This window comes from Arvicola amphibius, chromosome 11, assembly GCF_903992535.2.
Source record: "Arvicola amphibius chromosome 11, mArvAmp1.2, whole genome shotgun sequence".
NCBI classification, from domain to species: domain Eukaryota; kingdom Metazoa; phylum Chordata; class Mammalia; order Rodentia; family Cricetidae; genus Arvicola; species Arvicola amphibius.
Window position 1 is genome coordinate 87,989,786 of NC_052057.2, and position 17,669 is coordinate 88,007,454.

Consider the following 17,669-nt stretch of genomic DNA (forward strand, 5'->3'; position numbering starts at 1 on the left):
GAGAGCAGAGGTTCACGGACTCCAAAGCCTCCTCTGGGGTGTAGTTTCCCTCTGTATGAAAGTGTGGTACTTGTAGAGACCAGCCTTTCCCATAGCATCCCAGCAGCTGGCAGACTTGGTCTGAAGACACATGGAGCTCCTGGCCGGCAAGGAGAGTGGTGTCTCCGTAGAGCATGGAGACACCGCTGCAAGGAAAGCGGTTTCTTCATCTTCCTTGAACTGCTCCTTGTCCCAGAAGGGGAACACAGAAAGAGCTGCCTTCTTTATAAACTCTTTAGACATTTCTCTTATGTAGGAATAAAAGTTTGTCAACTAGCGAGGTCACCAATGAACTAGTCAAAGATCTGATGAATTTTTCCTATTTCTTCCCAAATGTCTTTTGTTAACAGGATTCTATCTTGGACATTAAAGTACCAATATTTAAAGGACCTGGAGAGATGCCCGAAATCCGATCTTATATGGAAGAATTCCCATTTCCATTTTACATCATTCTTCGAGATGTGAATGCACTTCCGGAGACCCTCAGTGATGCCCTGAGGCAGTGGTTTGAGCTGGTGACAGCATCTGACCACTCATAGAGCAGAAACAGTTTGTAGTGAGCTACATGATCACAGCATCTTCCCCCAGTGTTCCCTTTGGACAACTGTGAACTCTGCTCTGATACTACTTCATCTTGGATCTGATTTTTTTTTTTTTTAATGTATCCAGCAGTTATTTTTTAAAAAAAAATTGCACTATACGTTTGTATTTACAACGTAACAGAGCTAAGCTTAGCCGAGCTCTCGACCTCCTGCTGTGCTGAGTGCAGAAGGCTCTCAAGTGGTGCCAGAGCTCATGACTAGGGACCAGCTAGAGGTCACACTACCCCAGTCCAGCCACCTGTTTTCCTCTGGCAGTGACCTCAACCCCCTTCTTGAGGAAATGCTTCCAGGGGCATGGGACTGCATTCTCTGCAGGTTCTTTGGAGGAAGGTCCCCGCCTTAAGCTTACAGGTAGAACCACTTGATTGGCCCTTCTTATCCTGCATATAAAGCAGGAAACATAGCAGGGATGTTCTCAGCAAAGATGATCATAGAACTGTACAACAATCGCAGCAGCTGTTTGTGCCCTTCACAGCGGCTGCGCGGGAGACTATGCAATAATGGGAAGGCGACTGCCATAGCCCCTTGCTGTAATTTATTTCTTTAGCCACCCTTCCCCAGTGTTGAGGAAGAACTATCCCTATACTGCTTTCAAGCTACCCTGAGCCAGTCTCTCTGTGGAAACGCCGTATCCACAAGAGCCAAACAGCTCTGTCTTCCCCTCACACAGAACACAGTCGTGTTGGGTTTTGTTTGTTAGGGCAGTTTTCCTTGGCCAGAGAGCAGTGTTTGAATACTTGAAATCATGTTCTGTGTTGTGTTTAACTGTCGTCTGTAGGCGTTGTGCTGTGCGTCTGTCTCCATGTCTTTGTGCAGCTCACACTGTGCAGCGTGCTCACCCTTGTGTGCTGGTCATCACAGATGCTCACTGCTTAGCCAAGTGTCCTGAAGCATGTACTTAAAGTTAGGTTATTTTTTACTCAAACGCTATGCAGCTTATATTCTAGAAACTATTAAATAATTGTTGAGTTAATCTTTGATTGTTCTTTTTTTAACTTTTATTGCTTCTTTGAGGATTTCACATTATACATCCCAACTCCCAATCTCACCATCTCCCTGCCCCCCGTTCTTCCCTCCGCCTTTACAACCCCCTCCAAATACTACTACTACTACTACTAATAATAATAATAATAATAATAATAATAATAATAATAATTTTTAGAAAAACAAAGCAAAAGGAGAAGACTTGTCGTGGAAACTGTGATGTGCCCCTGTGAGTCACAGTTCGCCTGGAGCCACTCATCTTCACTCGCAAGCGTTCATTGCCGTGAGTCATCTGGTTCAAGGCAGCAGATCAGTGGTTTCTGCTCTACCATCAATAATGGGCTTTCACTGGGGCTCCTCTTGGATATCCTGTTGTCCTGTGTTGTGGAGAGCCTTCTGTTTTGGATCTGTTTATAGATGAGGTGGATGTTGGTTCTTGGCCTGGGTGTCACTGTCTTGGTTAGCCTGGCAGTGAGAAGCGGGTCAGGTCTGGCTCGCCCACGCTCACACCAACCAGGCCAGCTCCACCACCTTGCCTAGGTAAGAGGCATAGGAGGTGGTGGGGTCACCTGCACCATCGCCAACAGGATCAGCTCTAGTGTGCTGCCCAGGCTGGGTATAGGGCCCAGCTTCCCACGTGCTGCAGCCAGTGAGGGAAAGGGCTAGTTCTCCAGCTCTCATCGTCACGGGGCCAGTTCTTTTGCCTTCTATGGGTAACAAGGTATTGAAATTTCCTCACCCATGCTAACCCATGGCAGATGGGGGGGTTTGGCTCTCCTGACAACAGGGTCAGCTCTAGTGTGCTGCCCAGGGAAGGAAGGTGCATGCCCATGGTGAAGGGTATGGGGAGATTTCCTGCTACATTATCCAGCAAGGGGCAGGGCCGGATACTCTGATCATTCTTAATGGAGTATGAGAAATAGGACGGCAGTTTAAAGAGTAGGAATTGATCCTCTTTGCCAATCAGACCATGCTAGCCCACAGACTTCTCGCTTCATATGGTAGTGGTTAGGCCTCGCTGTTCCGTGGTCCGTAAGCTGCTGCATGCAGGCTTTGCAGCAGAGGGAGAAGGTAAGTTGGCGCCACCACGTGTGGAATAAAGATTACGCTTTATGACGTAACTCTTCACTCATGTTGCAATGACCACAGTTCTGATCAACATGTCTAGCTGAGGAGGGGCCTCCCAAATCATGCCTGCGTGGAATGGTTTCTTTGCCCATAGGGTGGCTCCTGGGGTTTGGGACAGAATCATGATGAACAGGTGCCATTTCCACTTGGGTTGGCATGGCAAAGGGAATGATGAGCTTTTAAGTCTCCCTCCTATCCCCAGCTACCTGGTCTGGCCAGGTAGGGAAGTTCTGATATTTCAGGGGTCAAGTGGCACAATCTGCACCTTGTCATCATCTAATCCGACTAACTTTCCTGTCCCCACAGCCTGGGGGGGGGGGGGATGCGGTGGTACAGTACACACTTTGAATCTCTGCCCTTGAGATGCAGAGGCGGGTAGCTCTGAGTTCCAGGATTACATAGTATCAAAAGCCAGTAAAACTATTAAAGTACAGCAGGCTGATTGTTGGTGTTCTTGAGGAGTCATTGATCACAGTGGCAAGACATCATTGTGTATGTTCAATCTGTGATATGTACATGAACGAGGTTAATCAGTATAATTGAAGAGACCACCAAGTATTATCATCCCTTGCTAACTGACACGGTCTGACTCTGTTCAGATATCTGCTGGAGCTACGCTTGGGTAACGGGCTTTAAATATACTACTGTATTCAAATCTAGTGTATTTGAAATATGCCATAGTCAATATACTGTACTATAGTCAAATACACTGTATTCAAATGGTATATTCACACATACTGTTCTTTTTATGTTGTTTTGTTTTAGTTCCAAGACAGGGTTTCTCTGTATAACAGTCCCGGAATTTGCTCTGTAGACCAGGCTGGCCTCAACTCACTGAGGTTCGCCTGCCTCCGCCTCCCAAGTGCTGGGATTAAAGGTGTGCGCCACCACTGCCCGGCACACACACCATTCTTTCTCGGCATTGTCTGTCTGTCTGTCTGTATACCATTACATAGCCCATGGTGAAGTTCTACCTGTGCCTCTCCTTTATACTTTATACTCCATCCAAATCCCAGCTAGTCGTCTGTCAAGCGTGACTTTTCCCCTTGGTCTTTGCAATTGGAGCTCCTTTAACTTCCAGCCTGACACCCCAGCCAATTGTTTGTCTTTGCTTATTCCACTGCTCGCTATTTGTGAAACCCGCATAGGCCTTCTCCAGTTAAAAACCCCTTTCAGAAACAATGTGGAGTAAAGCGTACCTTTAATCCCGGCACTGGGGGGTGCAGAGGCAGGTGGATCTCTGAGTTCCTGGACAGCCAAATCTACATAGTGAGCTGCTGTCTCAAAAATTAAGGAACTCCCCCACCCCCAGAGCCCTATTAGAATGCCAGGCCAGCTTCTTGCCTTGCCTGGCTCACCTGTCCCTTCCCCTCCGCACCACTAGTAACAGTAAACCAGAGTTGCTACAATGTGCCTGCGTTCCCATGTTGTCTGGAATCCTTACCGAAGCGATTGAAGTAATGCCATCTTGCCCGACAGTCACACCCACTTAGTGGTACACTGAGGAATTTCCATGCCTCTGACCAAAATACCCGCTGAATGTATAGCCAAAACAAATGTCGCCCGGTTCCCGTGACAGCAATGACAATAATGTTACAGATTTTGTCGTTAGAAGCATTGTACCCTGTGGGGGTGGGGGCTGAAGACATTCCATGCCTCACACTGAGTCCAGAGAGGTCTGGAATGATTGCCTGTACTCCCGTACACCAAAACAGATTGAATACTGTTTCTGAGTTAAGTTCATGTACCAAATCCAGTTCTAGTCTTTTTTGTTTTGTTTTGTTTTGTTTTTTGTTTTGTTTTTCGAGACAGGGTTTCTCTGTAGCTTTGGAGCCTGTCCTGGAACTAGCTCTTGTAGACCAGGCTGGTCTCGAACTCACAGAGATCCGCCTGCCTCTGCCTCCCGAGTGCTGGGATTAAAGGCGTGCGCCACCGCCGCCCGGCTCCAAATCCAGTTCTAGTTGAGACAACTAGGGAGCCTTATAGGCTAAAAAGGACAGGCTTCATGCTATATTGGGACTCTGATAGAGGACCTGGGATTCTGATTCTGCCTTCTGTGCATGGGAGACCTGACTTTTGAATGGCTGGCTGGCCAAACTTGTGTGAGTGGCTGGATGCATGCATTCTGGACAGATTTCTGCCCAGAGGGTAGCATTTTTGTTATTTGCCTCTCTGTCTTGTCTTTTTTTGGTTCTGTCCAAGGGACAAGAGAGCTGTTTTGTTCTCCAAGCTCACTCTGACTTAGTGGTGACCAGAAGTCAATTCGGGGTATGTGCGTCACCTTTTAGGGAGAGATCCGCTGCCATTGCCACCCTTGTTACAGGAGTTGTGCTAATTCCTTTCAGGGATTATGTTGACGGTTCTGGGAAACTGGCTTCTGATTCCATTTGTCTTTTGTCTGATAACTGCCCACCTTCCTCTTTCCTTTCCCAGGCTCCAAGTCTCTCCTCACTCAGCCCCTCCTTCCCAGCCTTTTCTTCCTCTGCTTCTCCCAGCTCTCTACCCCTCAGTCTGATTCCCTCATCCCCATCATTCAGCTCCCACACATAGTCTTGCTGAGCGTCAAACCCAGTCAGCTACGCTCCTGTTGTGTGGATTGGGTGCCTGGGTAAAGTCCATGGCTGTGCGCTTGGGACTCGCTTGCCCTATGTCTATGTTCTGCCTTTGCTTCTGCACTGCCAAGCCTGCTTTGTTTATACATTTAAGATATATAGAACAAAATATGAGTATATTATACACACACACACACACCACACACTCACACGTAGCATGAATAATAAAAACCCAGAGTCAGATATTGGGTTCAACCTGAAATCAAGAAAAGCAAAGCAATCCAGCCACTAGAGAAGTCTTACCTCTAGCAAGACTGGGCGTAGACTAAACAGACAAAGCCTCTCTCTCCTCCCATTTATATTCCCTCTAGTGCTGGGATTAAAGGGGTGTGGCTCCCTCGTACTGGGATTAAAGGTGTGAGGCACAACCACCTGGATTTGTTTCTGCACTGATCTTGTGTAGTTTATGGTGGCCATGAACTCAGAGATCCGTCTACCTCGGTCTCCCAGATCCTGGGGGGTTAAAGGTGTGTGCCACCACTGCCTGACCTCTAATGGCTAGCTGTCTCTGAGACGGGATTTGTCCTGTATTCCAAACCGAAACTGGCTCCCTCACTGGCAGGCTTTGTGCACATAAAAGCATCTAAGAGGTTAAAAGATGTCTGTAACTGCACGTGGCTTAGCTCTCTGTGTGCTGTCTTAGTTATGAAAACATCCCCCCATTCAAGGTCAATGTCTCTGAAGCTTTTGCTGAAATGCAAATCTTCAGGATCTGTAAGACCATGGCAGATGGGGGGGGGGGAGTAAAAAGCTATGAAAAAGTCTGCTTAGAACCTGTAACGGAAAAGGCTGACAGCTGAAAGTGTGTGTGCAGGTAATCTTAATTTGCCACAGTATGCCAGGCCCTTGTCACTGTTTCTAGTACTGTGAAGAGAAACCATGGCCAAGGCAATTTCTGAGAAGAAAGCATTTAATTACGCATACTACTAGTCCAGGATCAAAACAAGCCTGAGAGAGGCAGGGAGGGGAGTGGAGAAAAATGTAGAGCTCAATAAAAACCAATAATAATAATTTAAAAAAGCCTGAACAGATTCAGACCCTAAAAGACTCTGTGGTCAAAAAGATTATCACCATGGCCGGGGAAAGTTATGAATTATTTAATAAGTGACCTTAAATTTTTAGTCTAGGAGCGGGAAAAGAACTTAGATCCATATCATGCCATTAATAAAAATAACTTGTAGACGAAGTAAATATATTTAAAGAAAGCTGGTCAGTGTGATACAGCTTTACAACAGCTGTGAGGAAAAGATGAAACTGGGTCTCGAAAGAAACAAGCACGCTAACGTAGAGTTAAAGCGGTATGTATAAGGAAAATTGCCAAGGGCCACTGAAACGGCTCGGACAGTAAAGGTGCTTGCCACCAACCCAGATGCTTCAAGTGTGAGCCTCAAGCTCCCACAATAGAAAAAATCTGACTAAGCACATGGGGTTGAGCATCACTCACGATGCCTGCGAAGTCAACACAATTAAGAGTCCTGCATCTGGAGCTGTTCTGAGCAGTTACATACGGGACACTGCGAGGCGTGTGGTGGGGGACAAAACAAGCCAGAGGCCCCATGGTTAGGAAAAGTGCATGGAGCCGCAACGATCGCCGTGGCTACCGACTGAGGATAAAGCTTAGAGAAAAAGAAAAGCTTGCAGGATGCCAAGTAGAAATTGCTAGTTTAAACGCCGGTCTTTTCCGTTATACACATCAAGGGTACTCAAAGAGCGCACTGTTTCTCCCCTCCCGTAAAACGCTTAAACTCCTAGCGGACAAGTTCCCTGCGGCGTTGACGGTGGGTAAGACTCCAGCAGAAACACAAGCCTCAAGCGTCCGTCTCCTAGAAACCGGGCTCGCCCGCCTTCTACTTCCGCTTCCGTGTTCCCGTCAGCCCCAGGCTCCACTTCCGATCTTGCGTACCAGGCGGCTGCCATGGCGTCCTCCCGCTTGCCCCCCGGAGCACTGACGCTGAAGCAGGTAACCCGGGTTCTCCCTGGGTCTCCAGGCCCCCGGTGCCCGCCTGGAGCGGTCGCCTGTGGTCTTTTGAGGCACTGTCCCTGAGGGACCTGCCTCCCCACAGCCATTGCCACCTCGGCGTGCAGCCTCCCGAGGGCGGATTGGTGTGCACTGCCCAAGCAAACCGCCGGGATGAACTTTGGTTTTTGTCTTGTTCCGTTTAAAGGGACTTTTCTGGTCCCAAGTTGTTTGCTGAGATGGGACGGGCGGGTATTTAGTTGTAATTTGCTTTTCTTCTTCCCCGAGCAGTTCATGAGAAGGCAGCAAGTTCTCCTCCTCTACCGAAAGATCTTGCGAGCGATTAGGCAAGTTCCCAGCGACGCTGACCGAAAGTACCTTCAGGACTGGGCCAGGGAAGAATTCAAAAGGAACAAAAGCGCCACAGAAGAGGTGAGAGCAAGGCCATACCGAGGCTCCTTTGCCCTGTTGTGTTGTTGAACTTGTCAAGTTTAGCGGACATCTTGGGATATGCCAGTGAGGTGGTCCGTCTTGCTGAGGCCCCGTTGGTGTTTACGTTGTACAGCAGCAGCAGCTGGCTTGCGCTTCCCACTATTGGTTTTTTGCTGGGGGTTCTTTTGTGTGGGGATTGAATGTAGAGCCTTGGGCATGGTAAGCCCGCAGCTACAACCTGTAACCAGCCACTGTTGCTGCTTGAATGTCGCAGACAGGAGACTAGAACTGTGCCATGGTTAACCTGGTAAAAACGATGACCAGGTTTCCCCTTTCTTCTACAGGATACAATCCGAATGATGATTACTCAAGGCAATATGCAGCTAAAGGAATTAGAAAGGACACTCGCTTTAGCAAAGTCTTAACCGGAAGGTTTTCAGATCCCCATGCATTTTGCACAGGCTCAAAGCCACTACGGTAGCACAGGACAAGATGATTATGCCAATCAAGCATGCGAGTCAAGGCGCTGACATTTCCACTACAGTGGCTGCAATTCAAAAGTGAGCTAGCATGAAGATGGGCGCTTGGAACTGTACACTGCTCGGGTGAAGGGAAAACAGCGTCAGCCACCCTGGGAAACAGATTATTAGTTCCTGAACAGGTAGCTAGAGGGCTTGGTGAGATGGCGCCACGGGCGGATAAGGCTCTTGCTGCCAGGAACATGAGTTTGACTCCTGGACCTACATGGCGGAAGGAGAGAAACCTCTTCAGAAAGTTGTCTGTCCTCTGACCTTCACACGGTCTCTGCAGCACATAAACAAAAGAGAGAGAGAGAATGTGATTAAAAATAAATAAAAGGCGACACAGAGTTACCTCATACATCAGCAAGTCTTGACTTTAATCGAGAGAACTGAAGCCATGCCTCATGCCTATAAAAAGTATATACAGAGTTCAGTTTTTTTTTTTTTTTTTTTTTTTTTTTTTTTTTTTTTTGTTTTTGACACAGGTTTTTCTCTTTGTAGACCAGGCTGGCCTCAAGCCCTGAGATCCACCTGCCTCTGCCTCTTGCGTGCTTGAATTAAAGGTGTGCGCCACCACCTTATGAGTTCCAGCATTCTCCATGCTAACCAGATACTGGATTCAGAATATCCGTGAACTGATGCTTGGGTATTTAAAATGTAGTGTGGTGTACAGTAAAGTGTTATTTTGCAATAAAACGGGTGAAGAACTGCTCCATGCTCCCCGTGGGTGACCTTGGTAACATTGTTAAGTTAGAGGAGCCAGCTGTAACAGCCTCTGCTTCCATGATACTGCCTTAGACTGAACGCCAGGACAGAGCTTTCCCAGTGACTGGGTAGGGCTGCTAGGAGGCATGTGGATGGCTTTACAACTCTGAATATTCTAAGACTATACTGACTTTGAGAGAATGTGGTTAGGTCCACAGACACCCTTGGTATATTAAAACTGGGGTATGCAGTGTAATTCTGAAGAGTCGATTTCTCCATTTGCTGCAGGAAACATTCTAATGAATATGTTTACGATAAACACAATGTGTCAGAGTTTCTCTGTGTAGCTTTTGGCTGTCCTGGAACTCGCTCTGTAGACCAGGCTGGCCTCGAACTGGCAGAGATCCATCTGCCTCTGCCTCCCGAGTGCTGGGAGTAAAGGCGTGCGCCACGACTACTGGGCAATGTGTCCAGATGGTACATCAGTTAGAACAGATCTGCAGGTCTCATGCTTTGAAGGTAAGGGTTACAGTTACCAAGACAGATACGGGACTGGCAGGGTACTGTACTGACTCGAGGAGATGCTCCACCACAGCATCTCAACCTGAATGACCCTCGCACAGGGGCCACATACCAGAAACTTCCATTAGCAAAATTACAGTCATGAAGTAGCAATTAAACAATTTTATGATTGGGGTCCCCACAACATGTGGAACTGTATCAAGGGTGGCAGCATTAAGAAGGTTGAGAACCACTGCTCTAGAACTTGGAAAGCCTGCTTTGCCCTTCAGGGTTATGAAGTTACTTTGTTCAGGTGTGCTACAGTTTCATGGCCAGAGCACTAAGACCTCAGAGCACCTGGAGCTTGGTTGGAAATGAAAGGGCTGAGCACACTGAAACAGCAGAAGAGGAGGAAGGCTGGGCAGTTCTTCAACTCCTATGCCTAACATCCTCGTGGACACTGAGCCACCAAGGCAGATTCTTGGTATACTGCACTTTCCTTCAAAAATGGGAGAAAGAAATACACCACAAAGTTGACATCAGGGCCCTTGAGATAAAATTCATACATATTGAGTGACCTATGTGGAAGTGGAAGCGTGTTGATTCTGAAGCTGTCCTGTAAGCAGAAGTCTGTGTCCCATCAACAACACGGATTCCAGACTGGGAACCTGACTACTCTCTTGTACTGGGTGCCTGGAAAGATGGTGCAAAATGTGCTTGACCTATGTGGCCTGAGCACAGCACCACCTCCTGGAGCCTTAGGGTCTCATGCACAGTTCTGCTTGCCAGTGAGCTAACCCCATGCTTTTCTAAGCCTATATATAGCCTATGCAGACATAGCAAGCAAGCATTTGTGAACAATTTGGGTTTTTGTTTTTGAAACCAGGTCTCCTGTTTTAATCCTCCATCCTCCACCTACCAAGTGCCAGGATTGCAGATGTGAGCCACATTGCTTTCTGTGAACAGTCTTGAAGACCTTGTGTGGTCTGGTTGACATTCAAATTCAAATACAGACTCTGAGGAGGTCTAATATCTTGGAACTAAACAGCAGTCATGAGATGTGGATGCTGATGATGATCCAGCAGTGGCATACAGTGGCTTCTTTAAAAGCGTATATAGCTGCCAATCACCCTAAGGCAAGCTGGGGTTCGATTTTGTTTCTCTGAACTTACTATGTAGCTCTGGCTGGCCATGAACTCAGAGATCTACCTGCCTCTGCCAAGTGCTGGGTATGTGCTACCACACCCTGGCTAATTATTTTTAGAGCAGATAAAACACTTTGGATGGAATTGTTTTCAGAGGGAAAGGTTAGTGCGGTACCCACCTGTCCCTTCATCTCCAAGGGACAGTTCTACTTTGCTCACTAGGGTGCTTTGATTAGCCTGTCTCTGGCATATAGGCCAAGTCTTGTTTGGCTTTTTCTTGTGTGTGTGTGTGATTATTTATTTTCTGTGCATTGATGTTTTGCCGGCATGTGTGTCTGTGTGAGTGTGTGGATCCCTTAGAGCTATAGTTACAGACAGTTGTGAGCTGCCATGTGGGTGCCAGGAATTGAATCTGGGTCACGAGGAGGGTCTTTCCGCAGTGTTTGCCTTGGGCACAGGACCACAGTTGAGACACTGGCCAGACGGAGCTGCTGATGTTTCGCTCACCCTGACTCGGGACTGTACGGCCTCTCGACCGCTCTGAGTGTCTCCGTAAAGTTTGCTGTTTGAATGGCAGACTCAGACTTGCTCCTAGAACTTAAGATGTTTTAACAGTTGACTTTACGCACGCGAGCCAACAGCAATCCTATTGTAAAGACACACCTCTAATCCAGTACCCCGAGTTCTAGGCCAGCCAGATCTGCATAGTTGAAACCCTGTCTCAAAAGAGAAATTAACAGGAGAAAGATTTCACACAAAAGCTTTGTGTGACACATAAGTGGCTGAAGCCACACGGTTTGCCCTGCATCACCTGTCTCCTCTAAAAGAGGCCATCGGGTTACACCTTTCAAACTCAGCACAGCAAGCGTTGCCGTGGATGTGCCCGGACATTGGTCCATGGAAACTGAGGAAAGTGGACTTGAGCATCAGTTACACCAGCAGTGCTCTTGGACACGGGCCAGCAGAACTAAGGAAAAGGCCATTCCGAACGGAAGCAGCCTATATCTGCCTTGGAAAAGGATTATATAGAATCAGGCCCACATTTAAAAAACAAGTCATCCCTAATCAGAGATCACAGGATTTAGGATTTTGAGAAATTATATTCGCATTAGATTTAGATTTTTAGGGGGCTGGAAAGATGGCTCAACAGTTTAGAACATGGTACCCTTGAAAAGGACCCAAGTTCAGATCCCAGTACCCACAGGGTGGCTTTGACTGCCTGTTAATCCAGCTCCAGGGGATCCAGAGCCAAGCAAACGCCTGCACTCGCCCCCCCCCCACACAAGATGAAGCCTTTTTGATTACCATTTCCATTTACTGAAAATCAGTTTGTTCTTGTAGTTTTTAAAGGTGCTGTCCTTTCTTGTACCTTGTGGTGTTAATATGCTTGTATTAACATTAAAAGATGCAAGACACCTGAAGCTGACTTTAGATGCATTTGCTCTAAGTAAGTAAAATGACTGGGTGCAGGCTCTCTATCAGGAACTCTTGAGTGCCATCAGCAGAACAAATGGCTGTAAATAAGGAGAACCAACAGAACTGAAAACAACGTTTAATGCTTGCAGGAAACACAAGTTCAAGGTGAGAAAAACATTAGACAACATGCCTTTCACCAAAAATAAAATTTAAAAAAAGACACGTGAAAAGCCTGTTTTGGACTCCCCAAGTCAAAAACGGTGCGAGGACTAACACATCCATCACAGATATTTAGTATACAGTATATTGGATGTGCTAACTCATTTTTTTAAAAGGACATGAATAATGTACAACTTTACTGTTTTATGACTTTTTCCACAGCTGTTGGCCTCAGTTTGAAGCATGACGTACATGAGAATACATGGTATAAACAGTGATTTGTCAAGGTACGGCTGGGGTGCTTGTTTCTTTTAGCACATAGCACAGGGGACAATGCACACCAGATCTGCAGTGCTTCACAACGCTAAGGAACAACGGCGACAAACCTAACCCTGGTGTTACAGACAAAACATGATTGGCTTTGGGGCTCACTCCTTTAACCCCAGACTTCAGGAGGCTGCCACAGGAAGATCGTGAGTTCAAGGCCAGTCTAGGGATACACAGTCAACCAACAACAAACACCCACCACTTAGGAAGTCAGCCCTGTGGGTAAGGGGCTGACTGCCCTTATTCAATAGCCTGGTCTCTATGCTTAATGACTTGACAAAATATCCAGTTCACAGTGATAAGCTGCCTGCTTCTGATGGGTAGGAGGTATATCATCAAAGTACAGCCACCAAGATGGAGACTTGGTGTCCAATTACAGTTGTTCTCTGCGGTTCTCAACTGGGGTGTCTCGAGGTAAGAAGTATTCTAATAGTGAAAATAAGTCCTGCTTGGAGCATAACTCTGAGTTCGGGGTCTCATCTCTCACTTTAATACTAGGAGTTCCTAATAGTTTGTGTATAATAAGGAACGCCCCTCCAGGAGCGAGTGACATCTTGTTGGGAAAGGGTTGCACCTCCCGAGACACAGGATAGACAGGTCCGTCACATGAACTAGGACTCACTGGACTGTACTCAAAATACCTGTCACGCTTACAGGAATGTCTATATTCATGGATTGTCACTAGAAGGAAAAACAAAAGCTTGGCTCGACAGAGGGCTAACTACACGATTCCTGAAATAGCATTACTTCTCTTTGGCTCAATGAACAGCATTTTAGTCACGATTCATGGTCAGTAGTGTTTAGGTTTTAGGCTTAGAGAAACAACTGAATTTTCTGTACATATGTGGAGACTGATATATCCATGATCCAAAAGATTATTAGAGAAATCCATGGTCTCGACTGAGATATCTTCACCTTCAGTCTCTGGTACATTTCATTCAGTAAACAAGAAAAGCCTTCTGATGTCGAGTTAGTCAATTTTTTACCTTGATGTTCTTCAGTGAGAGAAGTCAATTAGAAATTAAACTTCCGTGAAATTGCTTTAGTTGTTTACAAAATACAGAACAAAAGTCTTGTATTCAGAAAGGTAGTCTAAGGAACTGGCTGGAGTTGTTTCATGAACGTTTTCCCAACAGTCTCAATTATTTTGACTAAAAACACAGTATCTGACCAATGGTTTAAACTTTTCTCATTTGACAAACATTTTCAGTCAGCAATTACTCCTTATTTACACGACCTTTAAAATTATTTTAAGACATACTGGACACTGAGATCATTAAAATGTATTTCCCCTCAAAATCTGAAGGATTTTCACCCAGTTCAAAGATGAGCATTTTGAGAGTCACAGGGGAGAAAGAAGGCTTCCTGCATCGGAGTCCGGCTCTGCTGGGACCGGCTAGGCACAGCAGGTATGTTGACGCGGATACGAATGACTACTTGTAGAGCTCCCTAACACATTTCATGTCACTGAATCACAGACGTAGGCACACACCTTCTCTTCTTGGGGTGGTTTGCTTTTATGAACCTGGCCTAAGGTTTAGAATTAGGAGACCTGCAGCTCCTCAAGCGTCCCAGGCTCTGGTTGTAACGAGTGAAGTCCTTGTAACTCGAGAGCACAGAAGCACATGCCCACAGCAGACTGGTGACTCCAAGGGGCAGTTCCACCTTGTTCACAATCCCTAGCTCCCGGGACACAGTTACTTCCCTGTTACCTAGCCAGAAGTCCCGTTGCCTCTCCTCAGGGTCTGGGTCTTACTTCTGCACCTTTGTCCGCAGCTTGGCAAGCTCCTCTTCCAGACTTCTGATGTGCTCCTTCAGGGTGGCCTCGTCTTGTTGGGCTTTCTGACTGGCTTGGTTTCGTGCTTCTTCGATTTTCCGTTCATACCATTTTTCCATCTGGGTAGAAACGGCCTCAAAAAAATACTGGGTTAGCTCCAGGGCTTGTGAGGCATCTCGGACATCACTGCCCACTGCTGAGGACTGCTGCCCACAGGGGCTGCTGGCCGTGGGCTGCTGGCCTCGATGCTTGGTCTGCCCACTTCTGCCTGACTTCTTGGTTTGAGTGCCTCTGTTGACACAGGACCCAGTCTGCTGATCACACTTGGGAACCCCATTCAGGGGGCAGGGGGCTGCCGGGGCCTTGACCTTCTTTAACCGGGAACCTGTGCAGTCAGAGGGAAGCAGATCCTGCTGCTGTTGCTGGGCAGCCGGGGCAGCCGTGGCACCCAGTGCCTTCTCCTTGGGCCTCACAACCTGAGAGGAGCTGTTGGAAGCTGCCGATGGTCCTACAGCTACCCCCAGTTGATCTACAAAGGAGAAACAAGTGTTAGAGCATGTCTTTATTTAGCCACAGATCTGGGGTTTCATTTCCTTGAGAGTCCTCGGGTACTCAGAGCCTCAGCCTTTCTAGGCACCACCTACCCCTTCTCTGAGCTTCTTTCATCTTTTTTCCTCCCTCCCACCTTCCCTCCCTCCCACATTTTCCCCAGGATTCTCATCTTGGTTCATCAGGGCTCTCTTGGACTCTGTGTTAGCCACAGGAAGAGCATATAGGGTAGATTTCTGGCCTTGCCTTTATCCTGTTTGTCTGCCCTAGAAATCTCTGGGTCTTGTTTCTAATGTCTAGGATGACAAAATTTACAAAGTGTCTCAAACAGAAAGAGTGTTGATCTACGAGGGGGAATATGCCCATACTCTTCATTTCTGGGACATAAAACTATATACCAATTTGTTTTTTGGACCTTTTCTTTGCTTGTTTGAGACTAGGTCTCACTATGTCGTCCTGAACTCACAGAGATCCACCTGCCACTGCTTCCTAAATGCTGAGGTTAAAGGCGGGTGCCATCACACACCCCACCAGCAACTCTTTGAGGGGGAATGATTTTCGGGGTACAGCAGAGTTGAGAGGAAGGAATGCAGCACTCCCGATCCACTCAACCCATGTTCCATTCACTACAGCAGTTCCACAGCTAGTCCTAGCATGAAGAGTTGGCTCAAGAGCTGTCTCAACATGTTGGTACGAAGATAAAGCTGTGTGGACAGATAGGGCTATAGTAAGTACGTGACCTATCAAAGTTCCCCAATAGGACCTAATTACTCAGCTTTAATGTCTTTAGAATTACCATATAAATAAGTAAAATATGGTTTATACACACAATGAAGTTTGATTCAGCCATAAAGGAAAAATGATATTATTTATAGGAAAATGGATACAGCCTGAGATTATTGTAAGTAAAATAACCCACATATTCAGAATCTAGAATTTTATTTTTAAAACAAAGTCTCTCTCTCTCTCTCTCTCTCTCTCTCTCTCTCTGTGTGTGTGTGTGTCTGTGTAGTTCTGATTGTCTTGGAACTTGAAATGTTGACCAACCTGGCCTTGAACTCACAGAGATCCACTTGCCTATGCCTCCCGAGGCTGGGATTAAAGGCATGCGCTACCATATCCAACTAGAATCTAGACTTTTTAAAAGCAATAACATAGAAGAGGGGCTGTTGGGAAGAGGAAATGAATTATCAGATGTGGAAGTACCAGGGAGCACTTGGGATGATGCAAGTGTGTGGGAATACATGGAACCATCATTTTGTACAACGAACATGTGCTGGCTTTAAAAATGATCACGTGTACTCATTGCCGGTTAAGAGTTTTCATTGAGAGCGTGTCCTATCACCCAGCGCACGCTCAGGACACCGCTACTGCTTGAAAAGCTTTGCAGGTTTAGGTAAAGGCAAAAGGCTACTTGAGGAGGAGCAAGGAGGGGGAAAAAGAAAGCTGGTCCTTCATCTCCCCTCCCCTCATCTTCAGGATTTACTGACCCCCATTGTGCTGGTTGGTTTTTGTCAGTTTTACGTAAGCTAGGGTCATGTGGGAGGAGGGACTTCAACTGAGAAAATGCCTCCATCAGATTGCCTACAGGCAAGGCTGTGGGCACATTTTCTTCACTAATGGCTGATGTGTGAGAGCCCGGCCCACTGTGGGAGCTGTTACCCCGGGCAAGTGGTCCTGGGGTGTAGGAGAAAGCAAGCCGAGTAAGCTATGAAGGGCGAGTCTGTAAGCAGTAGTATCTCCTTCACGCTCTGTCTCAGTGCCTGTCCCCAGGTTCCTGCCTCGAGTGTGACCTGGGATGTTTAATCCAAATAAACACTTTCTTCAGCAGGCTGCTTTTGGCCATGGTCTTTAGACACACCTGGCCACCTGTCAGTATCCCTCATTTTATTCCTTGCTCCCACGGGTCTGGATTCGCCATGCTTCCTAACATCCGATCTCACTGTGTTTGCTGCAGCCCTGCTCTATGGACAATGTTCAGCTCAGGGAGGACAGGGAGCGGGTCACCTGCAGAGGGGTCACAAGGAGACGGTGTGGATTTAGCTCTACAGGTTCGAGACTCGCCAGACAGCCTCAGCTCCAGATTCTGGATCTTCAGCATGCACCAGGCTTTTAATTCGTCCACCAAGGACATCTGAAATCACAAACAGTATGTGCAAGATTGAATTTGATAAGGCTTGTGAATTAAATCATCAAGAATGAACTTTTGGGGGGGCTGAAGAGATGGCTCAGCCGCTAAGGGCAGACTGCTCTCCTAGAGGACCTAAGTTCTATTCCCCACACGTCAGTTCACAACCACTTTACAGTCTAACTCCAGTCCCAGGGGATCCAAGGGCACCAGGCACCCACAAGGTGCACAGACATACACGTAGACAAAACACCCACACATACAAATAAATAAAATAATCTTTAAAAAAATTATTTTAAAAGGTGTATTTCAAGGGCTGGTAAGATGGCTCAGTGTTGAAAACGCTGGCGGCCAAGTCTAAAGACCTCAGTTCAGTCCCCAGAACCCACGAGACAGGAGGAGAGAAATGGCTTCCTCAAGTTGTCCTGAGCACCACACATGTGCCTTGGGTGCACACCTTCTCTCTTCTCTGCCCCCACCCCTTGACTAAAAATGTGTGTTTGTGTGAACTTTTACATTATGACACTTGGTTACAAGTGGCACATCGAAAGGTTAGGGATTGTTCATCCTCCCACAGCCATGCCTACTACCAAACCAAGGTCTTTAGTTACCTAGAACTCAGATGCCTAAATGCCTTGTAAATCTTCCAAGCCAGGTGTTTTTGGTTACTTTCAGAAACTCCCAGGT

The 17,669-nt window shown here is 46.9% G+C and overlaps 3 protein-coding genes across 7 annotated transcripts in view; 2 read left to right on the plus strand and 1 right to left on the minus strand.

Moving 5' to 3' along the window:
• Mdn1 (midasin AAA ATPase 1) overlaps window positions 1–1,614 on the plus strand; it is a 127,061-nt gene extending 125,447 nt beyond the window's left edge. For all 3 annotated transcript variants that reach the window (XM_038347377.1, XM_038347378.2, XM_038347379.2), the window contains exon 102: window positions 390–1,614. In XM_038347377.1, the coding sequence (XP_038203305.1) occupies window positions 390–578 (189 nt within the window). In that variant the 3' untranslated portion in view covers window positions 579–1,614. The remainder of the gene's footprint in view (window positions 1–389) is intronic.
• Window positions 1,615–7,259: 5,645 nt separating this feature from the next.
• Window positions 7,260–8,696, plus strand: Lyrm2 (LYR motif containing 2). Its single transcript, XM_038347282.1, has 3 exons — window positions 7,260–7,325; window positions 7,614–7,754; window positions 8,099–8,696. Exons 1-3 carry the CDS (start codon window positions 7,281–7,283, stop codon window positions 8,177–8,179), a joined length of 267 nt encoding a protein of 88 aa, XP_038203210.1. The 5' UTR covers window positions 7,260–7,280; the 3' UTR covers window positions 8,180–8,696.
• A 3,466-nt stretch (window positions 8,697–12,162) lies between these two features.
• Ankrd6 (ankyrin repeat domain 6) overlaps window positions 12,163–17,669 on the minus strand; it is a 141,992-nt gene continuing 136,485 nt past the window's right edge. For all 3 annotated transcript variants that reach the window (XM_038347279.1, XM_038347281.1, XM_038347280.1), the window contains 2 exons: window positions 16,862–16,988; window positions 12,163–14,834 (listed from right to left, as the gene is read on the minus strand). In XM_038347279.1, coding sequence (XP_038203207.1) covers window positions 14,281–14,834; window positions 16,862–16,988 — 681 coding nt within the window. In that variant the 3' untranslated portion in view covers window positions 12,163–14,280. The remainder of the gene's footprint in view (window positions 14,835–16,861; window positions 16,989–17,669) is intronic.